The sequence below is a fragment of the Loxodonta africana genome, chromosome 21 (assembly GCF_030014295.1).
Source record: "Loxodonta africana isolate mLoxAfr1 chromosome 21, mLoxAfr1.hap2, whole genome shotgun sequence".
Classification (NCBI taxonomy): Eukaryota; Metazoa; Chordata; class Mammalia; order Proboscidea; family Elephantidae; genus Loxodonta; species Loxodonta africana.
The window spans coordinates 69,121,232-69,146,156 of NC_087362.1; the positions used below are offsets into that span (position 1 = coordinate 69,121,232).

Consider the following 24,925-nt stretch of genomic DNA (forward strand, 5'->3'; position numbering starts at 1 on the left):
ATTGGACCCCATGGTAATAGGGGCCAAGAGGTGGCATTTAATCGACAAAGACAAGGCGGGGGGATAATTACTGTAACTGAAGGGGAATCAGGCTTTATGAGCACCCTCATATGGCCTGCCAGTTCATTACAGTATGCATCCTTATGTAAGCCCCTGGCATGCAGCCACTATTGTACACCACCACTATAAAACATCTGCCCTCCAACTGCTGGAGATCTGCTTTGGTCCTGCGGCTGCCAGGAACCACCTTGTACATAAGTTTCCCTAATAAACTCCTTCGCTGCCACACTTGAGTTTCTCACCTCTTTCTTCAGTCTTTTGGCACTTTCCACTTTCAGATGCAAATTTCATGTCACTGATCCTTGCCTGGACAGTAATGGATAACAGAGTCAAAGCTGTAATCAGAATAGTCTGACTTGTACAGACTTATGGCATTGGCTTCTTAGTTATGGTGTCTCTAAGAGTGAAATAAATGGGAAATTTACTAAATATTTACTTGGTCTGTACAAGTGGAAGAATTCTAGGTCAAGTGAATGGCAGTCTAACTTGAATCACCAGAATAGAGAGTCATGGCCCCTCAACCAATTTCCAGACTTGAGCCAGTTTACAGACACACAACCCTCAGATAAAGGGGAGGCCAGGGCCCCTGCAGAAAGGACCCCACTGAACTGCCAAAAATTTATAGTTGATTTTTCTCCCATCCTTCCCCAAAATGATCTATGGGCTGTTATGAGAGTGATTGTTCATTGGGGAAAAGGAAATAATCGGACTTTTCAGGGATTACTGGACACTGGCTCTGAACCAACACTAATTCCAGAAGACTGAAAATGTTACTGTGGCCCACCAGTCAGAGCGGGGGGATATGGAGGGTCAGGTTGTTAATGGAGTCTTAGCTTATGTCTATCTCACAGTGGGTCCAGTGAGTCTCCAAACCATCCTATAGTGATTTTCCCCAGCTCCAGAACGCATAATTGGAATAGACATACTCAGCAACTGGCAGAACTCCCACACTGGATCCCCAACATGTGGAGTAAAGGCTATTTGGTAGGAAAAGCCAAGTGGAAAAAAAAAAAGTGGAAGCCATTAGAAATGCCTCTATCTAGGAAAAGAGTAAACCAAAAGCAATACTGTATTCCTGGCGGAATTACAGTGATTACTGCTGCCATAAAGGATTTGAATGCAGGGGTGATGATTCCCACCACTTTCCCATTCAACTCCCCTATTTGGCCTGTGCAAAAAAGAGATGAATCTTGGAGAATGACAGTGGACTATTGTAAACTTAACCAGGTGGTGATTCCAATTGCAGCTGCTATTACAGATGTGGTTTCATTGCTTAAGCAAATTAATACATCTCTTGGTACCTGGTATGCAGCTGTTGATCTGGCTTCTACCTTTTTCTCCATATCTGTTTTAAAGGCACATCAGAAGTAGTTTACCTTCAGCTGGCAAGGCCAGTAATACATGTTCACTGTCTTACCTCAGAAGTATAGCAACTCTCCAGCCCTGTGGCCTAATGGACCTTGATCGCCTTTCCCTCCTACAAGATGTTACACTGGTCCATTACATTGATAGCATTATGTTGATTGGACCTCATAAGGAAGAAGTATCAATAACTGTAGACTTATTGGTAAGATATTGGTAAGATACTTGCATGCTAGAGGGTGGGAAATTAACCTGACAAAAATCCAGGCACCTTCCACCTGATTGAAATTTCTAGGGGTCCAGTGGTGTGGGGCATGTCACATTCCTTCTAAAGTAAAGGATAAGTTGTTACACCTGGTCCCTCCTACAACTAAAAAGGAGGCACAACACTGGGCTGGCTTCTTTGGATTTTGGAGGCAACATGTCCCTCATCTGGGTGTGCTACTTTGGCCTGTTTATCAAGTGACTTGAAAAGCTGTTAGTTTTGAGTGGGGTCCAGAACAAGAGAAGGCTCTGCAACAGGTTCAGGCTGCTGTGCAAGCCACTCTGCCACTTGGGCCATAGGATTCAGCTGATCCAATGGTGCCTGAGGTGTCAGTTGCAGATAGAGATGTTGCTTGGTGTTTTTGGCAGGCCTCTATTGGTGAATAACAGCGCAAACCTTTAGGATTTTGAAGCAAAGCCCTGCCATTCTCTAGATAACGACTTTCCTTTTGAGAAACAGTTTTTGGCTTGTTACTGGGCCTTAGCAGAGACCAAAAGCCTAACCATGGGCCACCAAGTCACCATGCAGCCTGAGCAGCCCATCATGAACGGAATGTTGTCTGATCCACAGAGTCATAAAGTTGGACAAACACAGCAACACTCCATCATTAACTGGAAGTGGTATCTACGAGAACGGGCTTGAGCAGGACCTGAAGGCACAATTAATTTGCATGAGAAAGTGGCCCAAATGCCCATGGTATCCATTCCTGTCACATTACCTTCCCTCTCCCAAGCTGTACCTATGACCTCATGGGGAGTTCCTTATGATCAGTTGACTGAGGAAGAGAAAACTCGTGCCTAGTTTACAGATGGCTCTGTACAATATGCAGGTACCACCAAAAGTGGATAGTGGCAGCACTGCAGCCCCTTTCTGGGACCTCCCTGAAGGACAGTGGTGAAGGGAAATCCTCCCAATGGACAGATCTTTGAGCAGTGTACCTGGTTGTTCACTTTGCCTGGAAGGAGAAATGGCCAGATGTTTGACTATATACTGATACATGGGCTGTAGCCAATGATTTGGCTGGATGGTCAGGGACTTAGAAAGAACATGATTGGAAAATTGGTGACAAGGAGGTATGGGGAAGAGGTATGTGGATAGACCTCTCTGAATGGGCCAAAAAAGTGAAGACATTTTTGTCAAACTAAACCTGGCTACCACCACCGGCTGCTCAGACAAGGATCACAATAGAGGGTCCCAGACAGAGCTGGAGAAAAATGTTGAACAAAATTCTAACTCACACACACACAAAAAAAACCAGACTTACTGGTCTGACAGAGACTGGTGAAACCCCAAGAGTGTGGCTCTCAGACATTCTTTTAACTCAGTACTGAAGTCACTCCTGAGGTTTACCCTTCAGCCAAAGACAGGCCTATAAAACAAAACGACACTAAAGGGGCACACTAGCCCAGGGGCAAGGACAAGAAGGCAGGAGGGGACAGTAAAGCTGGTAATCTGGAACACAAGGTCGTGAACGGGAGAGTGTTGACATGTCATGGGGTTGGCAACAAATATCACAAAATAATATGTGTATTAATTGTTTAATGAGAACTTAATTTGCTCTGTAAACCTTCATCTAAAGCACACACACACAAAAGAATGCTATCTGGTCACTTGGGGCTCCTCATGCCTCTGGATCAACAGGCCAAGAAAGGAGTTACCATATTGGCTGGTGTAACTGACCCTGATTACCAAGGGGAAATCAAATTGATATTACATAACATAGGTAAAGAGTATGGCTAGAATACAAGAGAGTCCTTAGGGCATCTTTTAGCCCTAAAGTCAATGGAAAACTTTGTTGTTGTTAGGTGCTGTTTAGTCCCATCTGACTCACAGCGACCCCATGTACAACAGAAGAAAACAATGCTTCCATAGAGAACCCAGTCTAAGACAGCAGAGTTTGAAAGGGAAGGTCAAGAGCGTTAGAAGACACCTAAGAAATACTGGAGTTGTATGAAAAAAATAACATGAAACTTCCTTGGAAAGTAACTGTAGAGGGAATTGACTGCAAAGAGGTAAAGCTTCAGCTGTATGGTGAAAAGCTGGATATATAATGAACAAAAAGTCTTGAAGAAGAATCAGGAAAAAAAAATGGTTTTTATCAAATTATTTTCCACTAGGAAAAACTTATAATTGGTTGAACATCACTTTGCTGAATAAACAAGCAAAAAACCCAAACCTTAAGAAATGCTCACCACAGACCGCAAATTAACTCAAGTGTTGATTTCTGACTCTGAAAGGATCCTCATGCCCAGATGCTCCAAGCTCAGCACTTGGCAGAGGCCCAGAAGGCCCAGGGGGTCCTCTACATCAACGGAAGGAGGAGATTTAACACACGACCTGTGGAAATCCTCACAATTCCAGGAGAGGGACCGTTACCCTCCCCATTTTAAGATTTGGATCTTGAGGCTTAGAGGTGGTGGCCTGGTCCCAGGCCTACCCTCTTCATGTGGTTTCTGTCAGAATATCAGCCTGAAACCCTAGTGGCTAGTGGTTAAGTACTACAGCTGCAAACCAAAAGGTCGGTAGTTTGGATCCACCAGGCGCTTCTCGAAAACTCTGGGGCAGTTCTACTCTGTCCTCTCGGGTTGCTATGAGTTGGAACCTACTCAACAGCAATGGGTTTGGCTTTTGGTTGGTTTGGTGGCAACTTTGACCCAGGGAGTGCCCTGTGGTGTTTTGTGAATATGGGTGGGCCAGACACTAGGGTTCCAGCACTGCAGGTTCTGTCGGAGCAGGCCGATGAGCGCCCTGCCTGGCTCAGGGAGGCAGGTGTCCTGCTGCGCAGGCTCAGCCCTCCCAGGACTGGGAAGCAAGGGTCCACTTTTCTCCTGATGGTTGTAGGAAGCAACCCTGAGAAATCTGCCCTCCTTCTCTCAGGTCGGCCTGCCCCAAAAGGCTCCCAAAGTGACCCCCATTGGCTCACCCACCTCTGTCCCACAGCCTTTGGTCCATCTGGATTTGTAGGGTGCTGCTACATTTACCCCAATGTAAAACCGCTGGTGAGAGTGTGGCAAAATGTGAGGGCTGTAATTAGTGTCGCTGAATCCTGCATGCAGAAATGGTTCAATTTGTGTATTTTTGGCTGTGTATAATTTTATAAAAAAAAAAAAAAAACTGCAGCAGTGGTGATACCAACAACAATGCTTCAGGCTTACTGCCCCCCCCCACACTCCCCCCCACCCCACCCCCCGCTGCTGTCCTCTCACCTGTCTGATAAGGAGCCTCCCACAGGCAGACCTTACCTGAGATAAGGGTTTGGAGCAGCTGAGTCTCTGCCCCGCAACCAGAGGGGAAGGCAGCCAGATGCACCAGCCCTGGGTGGGGGTCAGAGCTTCTTGCCCTCGCTGGGCCTCAGTTTGTCTGTCAGGCAAATGCAAAGGCGGACTTGATGGTGTTCGGTGTCCCTATTCTGCTCGACAGTCCTGGATCTGGGCTACTTTAACAGCACAACGACAACTCTTTGGGGCTTGGCGGGAGCAGCAAGGGAGGCCGGAGCTAGGACCTGTCAGGAAGCCTCTCTGCAGCGTCCACCTTTTGCCAGGCTCCCTGGTGGTTCCAGGTGGATCCAGCCACTGGCAAATGTGAGTAGAAAGGCCTCCCTCCTCATCCCACAGGAATGCAGACCAAGGACTCTGAGAGGAATTTACCCCGTGGGAAGGAAAACAATTTGTGAGTCCCATGTAGCGTAGCAGCTACCACTCGCGCTATCTCAGTGGTAAATAGAGCCCATTAAGGTAATGAAAGAGTTGGTTCCAAAGCTTACTTCCCCCGCTTCCAAAAGATATAAAAAAGCATTATTTCCACTCTTCGGTAGTGGATTTGGGGAAATCTGGGGGAAAAAAATTGATTTAGACATAACTGAACAAAACAAAACATTTTAGGAGAAAAGTAGCTTGCCTCACCCTCCCCTTTTTGTGTGGTGTATCCAAGCTTTATTGCTCACAACAAAAGGTGTTTAATAATTACCTTTGCTGACCTCTGTACTTTCTGGCTTCCTCCACTCCTGGACACAAGACATGGCCATTCCTAGGGTGTGACAGCGCAGAGGCAGGTGGTCGGCCAGGCCAGCAGCGTCTCCTCTGGATCAGCAAGGTCAAGGCAGAAGGTAAGCCTGGCTAAGGGAAGCCTGTCCCTTCTCTGGCCAGCCCAGGGGGATTTATTTGGAGAAAGGGCACAGTAGACCACGGTCTCTTGCTGTAGCCTTAAGCCAATTTTCCTCAGCAATTTTTTTCATTCCTTACATCACTCAGTCCAAAAATACTCATCCTACAGGTCCATCAGAGCCCTGGTGGCATGGTGGTTAAAGCATTTGGCTGCTACTCGACAGGTCAGCAGTTCGAACCTCCCACTAGGCGCTCCTCAGGAGAAAGATGTGGCAGTCTGCTTCCGTCAAGATTTGCAGCCTTGGAAATCCTATGGGGCAGTTCTACTCTGTCTTATAGGGTCGCTATGAGTTGGGAATCAGCTCAATGGCAGTGGGTTTGGTTTTGGTTTTGGAATGGGCCTATCATGCTTGAGGTAAGAAAAAGATTTCTTCCCCAGGCTTGATTCTGCTAAGCATATTCTGGTATAATTCATCTTTTTTTTTTCTTTAACTTAAAAAAAAATCAAGTTGGACCATGGAGGTAAAATGACTTTTCAAGTATGTCACTGTTGAGGATGATGAGGAGTGACAGGCCTGGGAGCCTGGGGGCTGGAGGCTGCTGGGAGAGAGGCAAACACTCAGCTGGGTTGGAAAAGAACACGGGAAGCTCCATTTCCTGTGGCCTGAACTAAATTAAGATTAAGGACTAATATTTACTCCTGGGACTGAGCAAGTTACTACTAAGGATTAACAACTGTACTTGCCTAAAGCCTGAGCTAACAATCTGCTGTTGGAGGCCCTTCCCAAATCCCAGAGGCCCTAGCTGAGAAGAGCCTGGGCGAGCCCCAATTTGCATCTTGCCAGCAGGGTGTTTGCTGAATGGAGACCCGGCCCATGCCCTTCTTGCAGCTTCCCAGAACTGGCAGGACGGGGAGATGGGGGAGACAGACCTGAGGAAAAGGAGAGAGGACGAGAAGTCGATCCAGAGTAATGAACACAAGACCACAATTCTCCAGAAAGAGGTAAAGTGGTCTTCTTTTGGGGGCCCCTTCAAGGGCTGAGTAGGGGAGTTTTCAAGAGCAGTCCCAGACAGAATGAAGTCCCCACTAATCCCTAAAAAAAGAAAAAAAATTGACTAACAAAAGGAAGTGATCTTTGATTCTTAAGGTACATCTTGGAAGGACAATTCTTTGGATTTATCTCTTTCTCTTCCTCCTGTGAACTCAGCATATTCTTTTGAAGTTAACACATACGTGCTTTCCTGCCCTGGGTAAACGTCTGCAGGGGCCAGTATTTGCTCAGATCAGGGGACTCTTAGGGGCAGTGTGAAAGGACCCTCTATGTCTGAGTCCCAAGTATCTGTCCCTCCTGTTTGAATACCTCTGGTGATGGGAAAAGGGTCCCTGGTGGTACAATGGTTAAACAGCTCAGCTATTACTTGAACCCACCACCGACTCTGTGGAAGAAAGGTGTGGCAGCCTTGGAAACCCTTTGGGGCAGTTCTACTCTGTCCTGTAAGGTAGCTATGAGTCGGAATTGACTCAACGGCAATGGGTTTGGTTTAGTGATGGGAAGGAGTCCCTGGGTGGTGCAACTGAAAAGGTGGAAGATCAAATCCACCCAGAGGCACATTGGAAGAAAGGCCTGGTGACCTAGTTCTGAAAAATCAGCCATTAAAAACCCTATGCAACATAGTTCTACCCTGGCATACACGGGGCCACCTCGAGTCGGAATCGACTCCATAGCCACTGGCTACTGGTAGTGAGAGGAGACTTGCTCCCTCCAGAAGCAGCCCACTCCATCTTAGAGGGGTCTAGCTGGATGATGAGTTTAACAAGGGGGAGACCTGGATGAACGCTCAGAGTTGGGAAGTAATGAGGTACCTGCTGACTAGAGGGGGCCAGGAGGGCTGACAAGGAGACGGGCAACAGCACCGTCCCTCTCTGTCAGTCTCTGTGCCTGGGACCAGAGGGGGTGGAAGACGATGACACGGAAGCCCCGGAAGATGAGAGGGCGGGTGGCATGGCCTAACCGTTGGCTGGCCTGGGATCTCAGATCCCCAGGAGTCAATGACAACAGCACCCTCCAACTCTGTCAGTCTCAGGCCTGCAGGGCCAGGCTTGACTGAGTCCAGTGATGGTTTCTCAAAGCCAAGGTGGCCCTTGAGCCACACAAAGAGCACAGGTGAGCAAAGCCCAAGTGTGTCCTAGACTTACCTAGGCACCTTCAGGGTGAATGTAGACCTCACCCAGGTTAGAATCCAGGCAGTTGCTCAGCAGAGGAAGGATTCTGGGGGCATGTTGGTGAGCTAAGCTGTCTGCCCTGAGGAGGGAGGTGTGGAAGCTGGAGCGATTAAGACAGCAGAGCTAAGGTCCCTGCGTGGGGCAAGTGGCTGGTAACCAAAAGGTTGACAGTTCAAACTCACTCAGTGGCACCACGGAACAAACAGGCCTGGTGATCAGCTTCCGCCAAGTTTACAGACAAGAAAACCCTGTGGGCAATTCTACTCTGTAACACGTGGGGTCTCTTAAGTCACCAATGAACAACAAAAACAAAATCAACCAGAAAGGAGCAGAGCTGAGACGGCCCTCAGCTCACCCTTGAGGCCCAGAGCGGAGCTGGCACTGCTTCCCAGGGACCCCTGCTGTGTGTCACATCCCATGGGTGGCAAACTCACTGCTGGGATTGCCCTGGTTCTCCAGGATCTCCCCCTGAACTCAGCCTCTGCCCTCCCAGGCAAGCACACACACGCTGACCTCAGCTTCCCAATCAGGCCTCGGCAGCTTCCCAATCAGGCCTCGGCAGCTTCCAAGGCCTGGCGTTCTAAGTAGGGGCCTGAGTGAGACATATTCTCCTTAAAAATATATATATATTTTTTGATTGCTGTATAGTTTATATAGGTCCCTGGGTGGTATAGGTGGTTTGCAATTGGCTGCTACCCCAAGGGCTACCTACCAATGCTAAACTAATTGTTGCCAACAATGGGTCACAGACCTGCTCTCTACCCAGCAGCTCCCCTGAAGAAAGGCCTGGTGATCTGCTTCCAAAAAGATTACAGCCAAGAAAACCCTGTGGAGCAGTTCCACCCTGTAACACATGGGGTCACCATGAGTCAGAACTGACTTGATGGCAATGGGTTTGGTTTTTGGTATGGTTTGTATACAGTGAAACACACAGATCTTTGGTGTTCAGTTTGTTTTTTTTTTTTTTTTTAATTGTGCTTTAGGTCAAAGTTTACAGAGCAAATTAGTTTTTCATTGAACAGTTAATACACATGTTGTTCTGTGACATGGTCTGCCAACGCTGCGACGTATCCACACCCTCCCCTTCTCCACCCTAGTTCCCTGTTTGTATTCATCCAGTTCTCCTGCCCTTCCAGCCGTCTCGTCTTTGCTTTTGGGTTGGTGTGCCCGTTCAGTCTTGTGTACGATTGAACTACGAAGCACGTTCCTCACGTGTTATTCTTGGCCCTATAGACCTGTCTAATCTTTGGCTGAAGAGTGAACCTCAGGAGTCACTTCAGTACTCAGTTAAAAGGGTCTCCAGGGGCCATGATCTTGGGGTTTCTCCAGTCCCTGTCAGACCAGCAAGTCTGGTCTTTTTCTGAAATTTGTATTTTGTTCTACATTTATCTCCTGCTCTGTCCGGGACCCTCCATTGCGATCCCTGTCAGCGCAATCGGCGGTGGTCACCGGGTTCATTTCGAGTTTCGACATACACATCACCCAGAAAGTTCTCTCCAGCCCCTCAGGCAGTCCTCCACCCCTGATTTCTATCACCATAGGTTCCTTTTGCCTGTTCTTGTAACTTCATGTCAATTGAATCATACAGTGTGTGACTGAGCCCAGTTTTATTCTTAGGACACTCACACCCTACAAAATGGTATCTAAAGAAGCTCCCCGTCCCCGTGTTTCTGCCCTGGGAGGCCTGTTACTCACCCCCATGGGACCCCTCTAGCCAGGACTCAAGCCCTGACCTCACTCTCTGCTTTGGTGAAGAAGCGCCACTCTATTCTATCCAGCCAGAGAGGCATGTCCTGAGGGCCTGTTTACTAAGTCAACCTTTCCCTCCTGGGCAGGGTTTTGAACCAGTTCTGGTTCGAACCCCTGCTGAAAATTTACATTTCTAAAAAGTTCCAAGTGATGCTAATGCTGCTGGTTAGGGACCAATTCTGAGATCCACTAGTTGTTGTTGTAATGTGCCATCCAGTCAGTTCCGACTCATAGCGACCCTATAGAACAGAGTAGAACTGCCCCATAGGGTTTCCAAGGAGAGGCTGGTAGATTTGAACTGCTGACCTTTTGGTTAGCAGCTGAGCTCTTAACCACTGTGCCACCAGGGATCCGAGAACCACCGGTAGAGCGGTGTTCTTAAAATTTATTGTATGTAAGAATCAGCTGGAGATCATGTTAAAATGTAGATTCTGATTCAGTATATCTGGGGTGAAATGCAAATTCTCAGCAGGGGTTAGAAACAGAACAAAGCCTGCTTCTGGGCCCTTTGATGATGGCAGCAAGGGTCGTGGTTAGGACCGTGAAACCTGAGCCAGGTGCACCCCTCACTGTTGTATAATTCAGGCAGCTACCTAACCTTTCTGTGCCTCAATTTTCTCCTCTGTAAAATGGGATGATAACAGTAGCCCCAGTTCACGGGGCTGCTGTGAGGAACGAGCCTGGTCGCTGCAGCCACACAGGTGAAAGCGCCTCGGTTGCAGCTACGCTGGCCATACCCTCGGGCCCCGCTGCGGGTGGCAGCACTCACCGCCCTCTGTCCCTGCGCACCCCAGGTGGGCCTGATCAGCGGCATCTGCATCATCGTGGGCACCATCATTGGCTCCGGCATCTTCATTTCGCCCAAGTCTGTGCTCAGGAACACAGCAGCCGTGGGGCCCTGTCTCACCATATGGGCAGCATGTGGGATTATCTCAACAATGGGTAACAGACCTGCTCCCTGCTGGGGGGTAGGCGTGGCGGGGGGGCAGACACCTGAGCACCATCTGGGCTCTGTCCTTGCTGCTGCTGGTTGCCCGCCAACGTTCATACAGCAAAAAAAAAAAAAAAAATGCAGCAAGTAAGTGTAAATTGGGCTGCAACTAACTGCCCAATGGCCCGGGCCCAGGGCAGTCCTATGACAGGGCTGTCCTGGGCCCCTGTAAGCAGGGCTGCCAGGAAGTGAGGCGCCCTCAGCCCAGGCGGCACCTCACGAGGGTCTGAGGCCCTTCCTCTGTGCTCCAGGCGCTCTGTGCTTTGCGGAACTCGGCACTACGATCACCAAGTCCGGGGGCGAGTATCCCTACCTGCTGGAGGCTTTCGGTCCCATTCCTGCCTATCTTTTCTCCTGGATCAGCCTCATCGTCATCAAGCCCACTTCCTTTGCCATCATCTGCCTCAGCTTCTCTGAGTACGTCTCTGCGCCCTTCTACCCAGGCTGCGAGCCTCCTCAGGTCGTGGTTAAATGCCTGGCCGCCGCCGCCATCTGTGAGTGTCCCAGCGAAACTCTCGGGGGGAGACAGCAGAGACCTGGCACAAACGATGTTGGGGTACCCTCGCTAGTTCCTAGAAAAAGGCCAGGGGCTCTGGTGAGGCTCAGACAGAGCTGTCTGGGCCCAGAGCCAGGGGTGGATTAACCAGTCAGCACTGTATGCAGCAGCTTGCATTGAGCAAGGTGCGCACAGGCTTAATTGTATTTACTGACTAATCTGCAGTTAGCAATTTGTTTTGCCATGTCTTTGATGTGGTGAGGGACAGGTGAAATTGTGCACTGCAGATTGGTGGGAAGGCACAACTGAACCCGTGCCGACCTTGCTTACTGGGTAATCCAGCCCTGCCCAGAGCCCCATGTCCCTTGCCGTCCCTGCTCCATGGCTGCTGGGCTGTGGAGGATAGGGCCTGTGCGTGTCCAGAGAAGCTCTGGAGGCCATTTCTCCCCCAGGGCTGGGCTGCCAGCAGCTCAGCGATCTCTGCAGGGCAGCGCTGTTGGCTCAAGGCCCAGCTGCTTCTCCATTGCTCTCTGAGGCAGGTCAGCTTGATTTCAAAGGTCACCGTCAAGTGCATTTTAAAGGTTTCTAAAGACTCTTGTTTGGATTTGCCCTCTCAGCGTCCCAATTAATGTGGTAGTGCTGGCCATGGGCAGCTGGGGGTATGCCAGTGCTGGGAATAGAAATAATACAGAAAACCATAAACCCAGAAGGATGTCCCACCTCTGACTCTCTCTCCAGTGCTCATCACGACAGTGAATGCGCTGAGTGTGCGGCTGGGGAGCTACGTCCAGAACTTCTTCACAGCCGCCAAGCTGGTGATCGTGGCCATCATTATCATCAGTGGACTAGTCCTCCTGGCCCAAGGTGACCTTCGGCAGGCAGGGAGGGCGGACACCACACAAGTGCAGACCTCCTCTTAGTCGAAGCACTCTTGCTCAGTAAGCCTATCTCTAAGGAAGCATGGCAGGAACTCAGAAAGCTTTTGTATCCTACCTTTGATGAGTCATGTGAAGATGAGTGCAAAGTCAAAGTCTGGTTAGCTGACACCCACTATTCATTGTCTGGCTTTGTTACAGGAAACACAAAGAATTTCGAAAATTCTTTTGAGGGTACAAAAATATCTGTGGGAGCCATCAGTCTGGCGTTTTATAACGGACTCTGGGCATATGATGGATGGTAAGACACTCCTGAAAAGCTGCCTCAAGTCTGGTGGTGGATTTCTGCAGGCATCTTTAATGTAAACCATCTGGGAAGCACTGAGTTCACTCACTCTTCTTTCCGGGGGTTTGGTGTGGCCCTAAAACTTACCTTCACATCTCCTTTTATTAAGCACCCAACCTAACACCTTTCTTCTCCCCTCTGAGCCCAAAGCCACCTGCCCCTTTCTCAGTCCCAGATGTGGCACAGCCGGGGATGGATTAGCCAGCAAGGTGTGCACAGGCTTCACGGTGTTATTTACTAATCTGTAGTGCACAATTTCACATGGGTTTCACCATTGGACTCAGGTGAAATTGTGCACTACAGATTAGTAAATAACACAATTAAGCCCACTGCATACCTTGCTTATTGGGTAATCTGTCCTGGGCTCAGCCCTTACAGGGTGCCTTGCTGAGTCTTCACCTGGCCAGGATGAGCTCGGCAGAATTGGAGGTACTTGACTAGGCAAAGACTATTCAATAGCACTTCTATTCTAACCTTGACAATATTCAGTTTAGTAGATGAGATTCTGTTTCTTATGAAAGAAGCATGGCCATTGGTGATGTTGATCTTTCCCTCCTCCAAAGCACCTGCAGGTTTCGATACATTTTCAGACAACAAAATTTTCCATCTTTCAAAGCACCTTGGGTACTCACTGCTCCCGATTATTCTTGAAAATCCATGCAATTCTCATGGAGGGCAAAGACTTGACCAACTGTCAGTCACATAGGTCTGGATAGGGTCCTACTTCCCACCAATCACCAGGGCCTTCCCTAAAAGAAATTATCCTGGTGTTTCTGCAGGAGAATTTTCTCTATGGTGGAGAATCTTTTTTTTTTTTTTTTTTTTAAGTAATATTTTATTGTGTTTTCAGTGAAGGTTTACACAGCAGTTTAGGCTCTCATTCAACAATTTCTACATGAAATTGTTACATTCTTTACATTCTTCGTTCTCATTTCTATTCTAGTTTTTCCCTTTCCATTAGTCTAGTTTTCCTGCCTCCTTACACTCTCATCTTTCTTTTAAAGTAATTGTTGACTGTTTGGTCTCATATAGATGATTTATTTTTATTGTGCTTTCAGTGAAAGTTTACAAATCAAGTCAGTCTCTCACACAAAAACCCATACACACCCTGCTAAAAAAAAAAGATCTGCTACACACTCCCAATTACTCTCCCCCTAATGAGATAGCCCACTCTCTCCCTCTACTCTCTAGATAATGTTTTAAAGGACTACAGTACTCATGGGTGATATTCTTTATTTTGTGAGCGAATCTGTTATTTAGCTAAAAGGTAACCCATGGGGCAAATTTACTTCTTAAATGAGGCCAACAATTATTGCTTAGCAAAGAAAGTGGAAGTTATGTTACTCATGCTACTTTTAAAAAATACTGTGTTTTCAACATTATGCATCCCACTTTGAAGAGTGGCATCTGAGGTCTTAAACGCTAGCAAGCAGCCATCTAAGATGCATCAATCAGTCTCAACCCACCTGGATCAAAGGAGAATGAAGAACACCAAGGACACAAGGTGATTACGAGCCCAAGAGACAGAAAGGGCCGCATGAACCAGAGACTACATCATCCTGAGACCAGAAGAACTAGATGGTCCCTGGCTAAAACCGATGACTGCCCTGACAGGGAACACAACAGATAGCCACTGAGGGAGCAGCAGAGCAGTGGGATATAGACCCCAAACTCTCATAAGACCAGACTTAATGGTCTGACTGAGACTAGAAGGACCCTGGTGGTCATGGCCCCCAAACCTTTTGTTGGCCCAGGACAGGAACCATTAACAAAGCCAACTCTTCAGACATGGATTGGACTGGACAATGGGTTGGAGAAGGATGCTGGTGAGGAGTGAACTTCTTGGATCAGGTGGACACTTGAGATTATGTTGGCATCTCCTGCCTGGAGGGGAGATGAGAAGGTGGAGGGGGTTAGAAGCTGGTGGAATGGACACGAAAAGAGAGAGTGGAGGAAGAGAGCAGGCTGTCTCATTAGGGGGAGAGTAATTGGGAGTGTGTAGCAAGGTGTATATGGGTTTTTGCGTGAGAGACTGACTTGATTTGTAAACTTTCACTGAAAGCACAATAAAAATTATTAAAAAAAATACTGTGTTTTCATTCAAAGTTTACACAGCAAATTAAGTACCCATTTGACAATTTCTATACAAATTGTTCAGTGACATTAATTACATTTTGCACAATGTGTCAACATTTTCTTTAATTGCGTTCTGGTCATTCCATTTCCAGTATTCTGGTTTCCCTGCCCCCTTATCTTCTCATCTTTGCTTCAGAGTAATTATTGACCTTTTGGTCTCGTATAGATTCTTTTCCAATGGAGCACTGTACTCATGGATAATGTCCTTTGTTTTGTGTACCAATCCGTTATTTCACTAAAAGATGACCTTGGGATAGTTTCAGTTCAAAGTTTAAAGATCTTAGAATGATAGTTTCAGGGAGTCCTCTAGTCTCAACTGGTCTAGTAAGTCTGGACTTTTTAAGAATTTGAGCTGTGTTTTGTGTTTTTCTCCCATTCTATCAGTGTTCATCTATTGTGGCTCTGATCAGAATGGTCAGTAGTTGTAGTGGGCACCATCTAGTTCTTCTGGTCTCAGGGTAGATGGGATCATGTTTTATGTAGACTATTAGTCCTGTAGACTAGTTTCTTCTGAGTTTTGGGTTTCCTTCTTTCTTGTTCGCTCCTGACAAGTAGAGAACAATAGCTCTATCTTAGATGGCTGCTCACGAGCTTTTAAGACCCTAGACGCAACTCACCTCACTGGGATGCAGAACATGAACTTCATAAACTGTATTATGTCAATTGACTGGGTTGTCCCATGAGATTAAAGTCCTAAGCCTTCAAACCAGAAAACCAATCTTGCAAAGTTTCTGATTATGTCTGAGAAGTACCTGTAACTGAATCCTCTATGAATATATCTGCCTGCACACACATATCTGTATGTACATGTACATATACTATCTGTGCACACATATGTACACCTGTGCCTACCCATACACATGTATGCCTATATACACACATGATCATACACTCATTTTTTGGTTATTGTTAGTGTTGTTACCAAATTATATGTGTCAAAACCTTTAGCACAAACACCCTTTTCTCTTGGGCACTTCTTAGTGCCATTGTCTACTTTGGTCATACTGTGCTCACTATACCCACGTTTGGAGCTACTTTTCCCATCACCAAAAGTAACAAGTATCTACAATCCACAGAGTGATTCCTCCCCACCTGCCCACACACTGGTCTCTGTATATATATCTGTTCTCATCTTCTTATGAAAGTGGGATCATGTATTTGTCCTTATGTGACTTATTTCACTTAGTGTTATGTCCTCATACTCATGCTACTTTTCTCTCTCCAGGAATCAACTCAATTATATCACAGAAGAACTTAGAAACCCTTTCAGGTAATAAAGCTGAGTCAGGGCAGGAGGCAGTGAACAGGCAAGCATATTTCTCTTCTTCAGGACAAAAAAGTGGAACCACTTTCTCCTGTTATTCTATGACCTGCTCCTGGACAAGTGGCGGGTTTCTTATGAGCTCATTACACACTGATTAGAATTTGTTTTGTTTTGGACAGTGGGGTAGTTGCTAAAGTGAAGAAAGAGCTACAATTTCCCTTAAAAACCAGTTACTGTAGAGTTGATTTCAACTCCATAGGGTTTTCAATGGCTCATTTTTTGCAAGTAGATCAGCAGGCCTTTCTTCCAAGGTGCCTCTGGGTAGATTTAAACCTCCAACCTTTCAGTTAGTAGCCAAGCACGTTAACCCTTTGCACCATCCAGGGACTCCTTAACTCCCTTTAGTTCTGGCTTACTTTGCTTTATAAACAATTGCATTTTACTGCATTAGAGTGTGAGAGAGGGAGAGTTCTCCACTGAAAATGTCACATGTCCCACAATTCCCCACCAGGGGTGTAGAGGACTCCCAAAGGGCACCTGTGACCTCAGCCCACCACACGGAGCAGATGGAGGGCTGACCAGGGTGTGTAGGAGGGAAGGGCTGGATGAAAACCACAATCTCACGAGTGTCTCACGGGATGTTCTGGTCTGACCGTGGGTTCCCGTGTTACTGCCCCTCTCAGGAACCTGCCCCTGTCCATTGTCATCGGGATCCCGCTGGTGGCGGTGTGCTACATCCTCATGAATGTTTCCTACTTCACCGTGATGACCACGACTGAACTCCTGCAGTCTCAGGCTGTGGCTGTGGTGAGAGCCCAGGGATCTGTGCGAGAGGGTGCCGTGATTCCTGGGGGGAGGGGGAGACAAGGCGAAGTACCTCATGGGAGAGGAGGAGGTGAGAAATAAAGATCCAGGAGAGTGGGCAGGTTAGGGCAGCCCCCAGGGCCCCCCTAGGTTAGAGCCCAGGAGTGTGAGATCATCACCAGGGGGAGGTGGAGAGCGGAGCTGGACTTAACTGGGGTTGGGGTTTTGACAGCCAAGTATGAAGGAGAGAGAGAAAGTACAAGGGGGTTGAAGGAGGTGATTGTAACAACAGACTGTAGATCAAAGCATAGAAAATGATGGAATACTACCTAACTCATTCTATGAAGCCAGCATATCCCTGATACCAAAACCAGGTAAAGACACCACAAAAAAAGAAAATTACAGACCTATATCCCTCATGAACATAGATGCAAAGATCTTCAACAAAATTCTAGCCAATAGAATTCAACAACATATCAAAAAAATAGTCTACCACAACGAAGTGGGATTTATGCCAGGTATGCAAGGTTGGTTCAATATTAGAAAAACAATTAATGTAATCCACCATATAAATAAAACAGAAGACAAAAGCCGCATGATCTTATCAATTGATGCAGAAAAGGCATTTGACAAAGTCCAACACCCATTCATGATAAAAACTCTCAGCAAAATAGGAATAGAAGGAAAATTCCTTAACATAATAAAGGGCATCTATACAAAGCCAACAGCCAATATCATTCTAAATGGAGAGAGCCTGAAAGCATTTCCCTTGAGAACGGGAACCAGACAAGGATGCCCTTTATCACCGCTCGTATTCAACATTGTGCTAGAGGTCCTAGCCAGAGCAATTAGGCTAGACAAAGAAATAAAAGGCATCCGGATTGGCAAGGAAGAAGTAAAATTATCTCTATTTGCAGATGACATGATCTTATACACAGAAAACGCTAAGGAATTCTCCAGAAAACTACTGAAACTAATAGAAGAGTTCAGCAGAGTTTCAGGTTACAAGACAAACATACAAAAATCACTTGGATTCCTCTATATCAACAAAAAGAACATCGAAGAGGAAATCACCAAATCAATACCATTCACAGTAGCCCCCAAGAAGATAAAATACTTAGGAATAAATCTTACCAAAGATGTAAAAGACCTATACAAAGAAAACTACAAACTACTAGTGCAAGAAACTAAAAGGGACTTACGCACGTGGAAAAACATACCTTGCTCATGGATAGGAAGACTTAACATAGTAAAAATGTCTATTCTACCAAAAGCTATCTATATATACAATGCACTTCCGATCCAAATTCCAACAACATTTTTTTAATGTGACGGAGAAACAAATCACCAACTTCATATGGAAGGGAAAGAAGCCCTGGATAAGTAAAGCATTATTGAAAAAGAAGAAGAAAGTGGGAGGCCTCACTCTACCTGATTTTAGAACATATACAGCCACAGTAGTCAAAAAAGCCTGGTACTGGTACAACAACTGGCACATAGACCAACGGAACAGAATTGAGGACCCAGATATAAATCCATCTACATATGAGCAGCTGATATTTGACAAAGGCCCAGTGTCAGTTAACTGGGGAAAAGACAGTCTTTTTAACAAATGGTGCTGGCATAACTGGATATCCATTTGCGAAAAAATGAAACAGGACCCATACCTCACACCATGCACAAAAACTAACTCCAAGTGGATCAAAGACCTAAACATAAAGACTAAAATGATAAAGATCATGGAAGAAAAAACAGGGACAACGTTAGGAACCCTAATATAAGGCATAAACAGAACACAAAACATTACCAAAAATGACGAAGAGAAACCAGATAAATGGGAGCTCCTAAAAATCAAACACCTTTATGCTCACCTAAAGACTTCACCAAAAGAGTAAAAAGACCACCTACAGATTGGGAAAAAATTTTCAGCTATGACATCTCCGACCAGCGCCTGATCCCTAAAATCTAAATGATTCTGTTAAAACTCAACCACAAAAAGACAAACAACCCAATTAAAAATTGGGCAAAGGATATGAACACGCACTTCACTAAAGAAGATATTCAGGCGGCTAACAGATACATGAGAAAATGCTCTTGACCATTAGCCATTAGAGAAATGCAAATTAAAACTACGATGAGGTTCCATCTCACTCCAACAAGGCTGGCATTAGTCCAAAAAACACAAAATAAATGTTGGAGAGGCTGCGGAGAGACTGGAACTCTTATACACTGCAGGTGGGAATGTAAAATGGTACAACCACTCTGGAAATCTATCTGGCGTTTCCTTAAAAAGTTAGAAATAGAAGTACCATACAACCCAGAAATCCCACTCCTCGGAATATATCCTAGAGAAATAAGAGCCTTTACACGAACAGATATATGTACACCCATGTTTACTGCAGCATTGTTTACAATAGCAAAAAACTGGAAGCAACCAAGGTGTCCATCAACGGATGAATGGATAAATAAATTGTGGTATATTCACACAATGGAATACTACGCATCGATAAAGAACAGTGACGAATCTGTGAAACATTTCATAACGTGGAGGAACCTGAAAGGCATTATGCTGAGTGAAATTAGATGCAAAAGGACAAATATTGTATAAGACCACTATTATAAGATCTTGAGAAATAGTTTAAACTGAAAAGAACACATTCTTTTGTGGTTACGAGAGGGGGGAGGGAGGGAGGGTGGGAGAGGGTTATTCACTGATTAGATAGTAGATAAGAACTACTTTTGCTGAATGGAAGGACAACACTTAATACAGGGAAGGTCAGCTCAACTGGACTGGGCCAAAAGCAAAGAAGGTTCCTAGATAAACTGAATGCTTCAAAGGTCAGCGGAGCAAGGGCGGGGGTTTGGGGACTATGGCTTCAGGGGACATCTAAGTCAATTGGCAAAATAAATTCTATTAAGAAAACATTCTGCATCCCACTTGGAAGTGTGGCATCTGAGGTCTTAAACGCTAACAAGTGGCCATCTAAGATGCATCAATTGGTCTCAGCCCACCTGGATCAAAGGAGAATGAAGAACACCAAGGTCACAAGATAATTATCAGCCCAATAGATAGAAAGGGCCACATGAACCAGAGACTTACATCATCCTGAGACCAGAAGAACTAGATGGTGCCTGGCTACAATCGATGACTGCCCTGACAGGGAACACAACAGAGAAGCCCTGAGGGAGCAGAACAGTGGGATGCAGACCCCAAATTCTCATAAAAAGACTAGACTTAATGGTCTGACTGAGACTAGAAGAATCCCGGCGGTCATGGTCCCCAAACCTTCTATTGGCCCAGGACAGGAACCATTCCCGAAGCCAACTCATCAGACATGGAAGGGACTAGACAATGGGTTGGAGAGAGATGCTGATGAGGATTGGCTACTTGTATCAGGTGGACACTTGAGACTGTGTTGGTATCTCCTGTCTGGAGGGGAGATGGGAGGGTAGAGAGGGTTAGAAACTGGCAAAACGGTCACGAAAGGAAAGACTGGAAGGAGGGAGCTTGCTGACTCATTAGGGGGAGAGTAAATGGGAGTATGTAGTATGTATTAAGGTATGTAAGTTTGCACGTGGGAGACTGACTTGATTTGTAAACTTCCACTTAAAGCACAAAAAAAATTATTAAAAAAAAATTGACTGTAGAATCTGAGCTAAAGAAGGGGGGGACATGAGACAAGAGGGAGGGGTGTGGGGGACAGCGGAAAAGGCCGTGAGGTTTGTGTACTGGAGGCCTCGCGGAGCTGAGGTACAACAGGAAATGAGTTAGAAATAAAGAATGAGGTGATCAGGATGGGAGACTGGAGGAGATGCAGTTTTGGTTACCAGTGAGGTCATCTGACCGGGAGAGTAGGTGGCTAGGGTGGGAGGGAGAACATGACTCTTCATGTGAGGTCAGGAAGTGAGAGGTCAGCAGACAGAAAGGATATTGAAATGACCAAGAATTATGCCGGGGAGTAGTGGATGAGAGATTTCTGCTACCATCAAAAGATCCTGAGATACTCTGAAGAGGAGAAAAGAAGCAAAGTTGTTTCTTCCCCGAGTGGGTCTCTATTCTCCACTTAGAGGCATCACAGAGGCTATGCCTGACGTGGGGAGGTGGGGATTCAGGACCTCTGAGAAGGCACAGCAGCTTTTTGGGACCAGTGGCTCTTGGGGGCTATGACAGACCCTAAGATTTCATCTCTTCTCTCACCAGACATTTGGGGACCGTGTCCTCTACCCAGCCTCCTGGGTCGTTCCACTGTTTGTGGCATTTTCAACCATTGGTGCTGCCAACGGGAGCTGTTTTACAGCAAGCAGGTAGGTTACCCACAGCCATGCACACTGCCAGGGTGAGCAGAGGGCAGCAGGGCCAATTTCACACTTGAGGGGCATACGCCCCTAAAGTCCTTAGGGCTCTGCCAGGTTAAACTCCTCATGGCCTAAGAAGGAAACTTAAGTCCAGAGAAAGGATGTGGCTTGAATCCTCACAGCAAACTGCAAGAAAAGTATGGACAAGCTTGGGCACTGGAACTGGACATAGCTGGCCTCGAATCTTCGGGAGCCCCTGGGTAGTGCAAATGGTTAATGCCCTCAGCTGCAAACCGAAAGTATGGAGGTTTGAGTCACGCAAAGGTACCTCAGAAGAAGGGCCTGGTGATCTGCTTCCAAAAAATCAGCCACTGAAAACCCTGTGGAGCACAATTCTACTCTGACACACATGGGGTCACCTTGAGTCAAAACTGACTCAACAGCAACTGGTTGGGGTTTTTTGTTTATAACATATGTGTTCACAGTAGCATAAACCTGTTGCCGTCGAGTTGATTCCGACCCATAGTGACCTACAGGACAGAGTAAAACTGCCCCATAGGGTTTCCAAGGAGTGGCTGGTGGATTCAAACTGCTGACTTTTGGTTAGCAGCTGAGCTCTTAACCACTGCACCACTTGGGCTCCCATAGTAGCAGACATATGTATTTTTTAATTTTATTGTGGTAAACTCTACATAACAAAAAAATTTGCCTTCCTGCCCATTTACAGTTAATCTCCACGTCCACCCCCAGCCCTGGGCAAACACTAATCTGCTTTCTGTCTCTGTATATTTACCTCTTCTAGACCTTTTACATAAATGGAATGGCACTGTATGTAGTCTTTTGCTTTTAGCTTCTTCACTCAGCATAATATATTTAAGGTTCATCTATGTTATACCACATGTCATCTCACCCCTTTTGATTGCTGAACAGTGTTCCATTGTATGGGTCTACCATATTTTGCTTATCCATTCACCAGCTAGACATGCTGATTGCAGTTTTGGCTATTATGAGTAATGCTACTATGAACATTCATGCGTATGTCTTCATGTGGACACAAGTTTTCATTTCTCTTGGATCAGTTCCTAGGAATAGAATCGCTAGGACATAGAGTAATGATTAACTTTATTCAAAACTGTGAAATTATTTTCTACGTGGCTGTACTATTTCAATTTCTACAAGCAATGAGTATGTGTTCCAGTCTACCATTAATATAAACTAACTGTCCCCTAAGGTTCCTATCTATCTTTTGAATTCCTGTTGTCATTTTGATCCCATATACATAGTCCTTAAAAGAGCAAAATGCTCAAGGCAGACATTTTTTACTCGGTAAGCTATCATTTGGTTTTAAGACTTCAGGGAATATTTTTGGTTTAAGGTTTAAAGATTGTCTCAGGGCAATCGTTTCAGGAGTTCATCCAACCTTTGCGGCTCCAGGAAGTCTGAGGTACACAAGAATTTGAAATTCTGTTCTGCATTTTCCCCCTTTTGATCAGGATTTTGCTATAGAATCGATAAAAATGTTCAGTAATGGTAGCTGGACACTATCCAGTTGTTCTGGTCTCATCGCAAAGGAGGCAGTTGTTTATGGAGGCAAATGGCCACATATTCCATATCCTTCTCCTATTCCTGCCTCTCCTTTGTTACACCAGGTAAATAGAGACCAATTGTTGTGCCCTGGATGGCAGCTTGTAAGCTTTTAAGACCCCAGGCACAGTGAACAGAAACATTAAACATGTTATTAGGCCAATTAACTGGGATGTCCCATGAAACCATGACCTTAAACCTCTAAGCCAAGGAAGCAAAGCCCATGAGGTTTTCGGTTGTACACAAGCAGCCTCAGGAGCTACTCTTTTTTTTTTTTTTTTTTTGGTCACTGTTGTAAATGTATCTATCACACTTTCGCCAGTTCAGTTTTTACAGGTGTATGACTTATTGACAAAAATTACAATAATCAGCTGTGCAGCCCTACCTTTAATCAATGTGATATTTCCATCACCGTTAACCCCTCCTCTCTCCTTCAGGCCCTAGTAACCACTAATAAACATGGTTTTCTATTCATTCAATATTTGTCTTTTTGCAATTATTTCACTCAGCATAATGTCTTCTAGATCCATCCATATTGGTAGCATGTATTAAGGCTTTATTTCTCCTACTGGCTGAGTAGTATTTCATTGTATGTATGTACCACATTTTGTTTATCCATTCATCTCTTGATGGGCATTTAGGCAGTTTCCACATTTTGGCTATTGTGAATAGTGCTGCAGTGAACACTGGTGTACAAGTCTCTGTTTTTAGTCTCTGCTTTCAAGTCTTTTGGGTATTTCCCTAGGAGTGCAATTGTTGGGTCATATAGTATCTCTATTTTTAGTTTTTTGAGGAACTGCCATACTATTTTCCACAACAGGTATACCATTTGCATTCCCACCAGTGATGAGTAAGGGTTCCAACTTCCTCACATCCTCACCAACATTCACTATTTTCTGTTTTTTTTAATCTTAGCCATTCTAATGGGAGTGAAGTGATATCTCATTGCGGTTTTGATTTGCATTCCCTCTTATGGCTAATGACGGTGAGCATCTTTTCATGCATTTTGTGGCCATTTGAATGTCATCTTTGGTGAAATATCTATTCCAGCTCTTTGCCCATTCTATGATTGTGTTGTCTTTTTGTTGTTAAGTTGAACTTTTATATATAATTTGGTTATTAGATTCTTGTCAGATATATGGTTTCCGAAGATATTCTTCCAGTCAGTAGCTTGTCTTTTCACTTTTTGGTAATATCTTTTGATGAACAAAAGTTTAAAATTTTATGAGGTCCATTTATTTTGTCTTTTGCTGTTTGTGCTTTTGTTATATTAGATAATCCATTGTCAAAAGCTATGCTTGACAGTGTCGTCCTTGCTTTTCCTTCTAAGAATTTTATGGTTTTAGTTTGCACATTTAGGTCCTTATTCCATTTTGAATTTGTTTTTGTGTATGATATGAGGCATGGATCCAGTTTCATCTTTCTGCATGTGGAAATTCAATTTTCCCAGCACCATTTATTAAAGAGACTTTTCTTCCCGTAGAATGTACTTAGCACTCTTGTCAAAAATAAGTTGACCATAGATGTGTGGGTATATTTCTGGACTCTCAATTCTATTAGTCCATGTGCCTACTGTTTTAGCAGTACTAGACTGCTTTGATTATTATGGCTATATGCATAGTTTTTACTCAAATAACGCGCACCTTCTGTGTTTGTTTGCCAGCTGGGCCTTCCCCCTGCAAGGTATTTTTGTAAGCACGCTATGCTAATTTTTTCTTACAGCAATATGTGGAGTTTATTGGCAGGGTGGAACTTGTGAAAGTGCCTCCCAGGAGGGGGGCACAGCCAGCAAACAAATGCAGAGGACACACATTATTTGCATAAAAATACAGGAGTATGTTTTAAAGTCAAGAAGTGTGAGTTCTTCTCTCTCAACACTGCTTTAGCCATTCCGGGCCTCTTGCCATTCCATATAAAGTTGAGGATTGATTTTTCTATTTCTGTAAAGAAGGCTGTTGGAATTTTTATCAAGATCGTGTTCAATCTATAGATTGCTTTGGGTAGTACTGACACCTTAACAACATTAAGTATTCCAATCCAAGAACATGGAACATCTTTCCATTTATTTAAGCCTTCTTTCATCTCTTTCAGCAGTATTTTATAGTTTTCATTGTATAAGTTTTTCACATCTCTGGCTAGATTTATTATTTTATTTTCTTAGATGCTATTGTAAATGGAATTGTTTCCCTAACTTCCCTTTCAGATTTTTCATTGCTGGTGTATAGAAGCCCAACTGACTTTTGTTTGTTGACCTTGTACCCTGCAATATTGCTAAATTCCTCTATTTGCTCTAGAAGTTTTCTCATGGACTTTCTGGGATTTTCTATATATAATCACAAATAATTGTACATTTCCTTTTCCAATCTGGAT

The 24,925-nt window shown here is 45.2% G+C and overlaps 1 protein-coding gene across 1 annotated transcript in view; it reads left to right on the plus strand.

The window, feature by feature from the left end:
• The first annotated feature begins 6,706 nt into the window (after positions 1 to 6,706).
• Positions 6,707 to 24,925, plus strand: part of SLC7A9 (solute carrier family 7 member 9) — a 37,840-nt gene continuing 19,621 nt past the window's right edge. Inside the window, exons 1-8 of the mRNA XM_003416328.4 lie at positions 6,707 to 6,793; positions 10,558 to 10,705; positions 11,006 to 11,248; positions 11,989 to 12,114; positions 12,327 to 12,426; positions 15,833 to 15,877; positions 16,555 to 16,678; positions 20,877 to 20,980. Of these exons, the coding sequence (XP_003416376.1) occupies positions 6,707 to 6,793; positions 10,558 to 10,705; positions 11,006 to 11,248; positions 11,989 to 12,114; positions 12,327 to 12,426; positions 15,833 to 15,877; positions 16,555 to 16,678; positions 20,877 to 20,980 (977 nt within the window). The remainder of the gene's footprint in view (positions 6,794 to 10,557; positions 10,706 to 11,005; positions 11,249 to 11,988; positions 12,115 to 12,326; positions 12,427 to 15,832; positions 15,878 to 16,554; positions 16,679 to 20,876; positions 20,981 to 24,925) is intronic.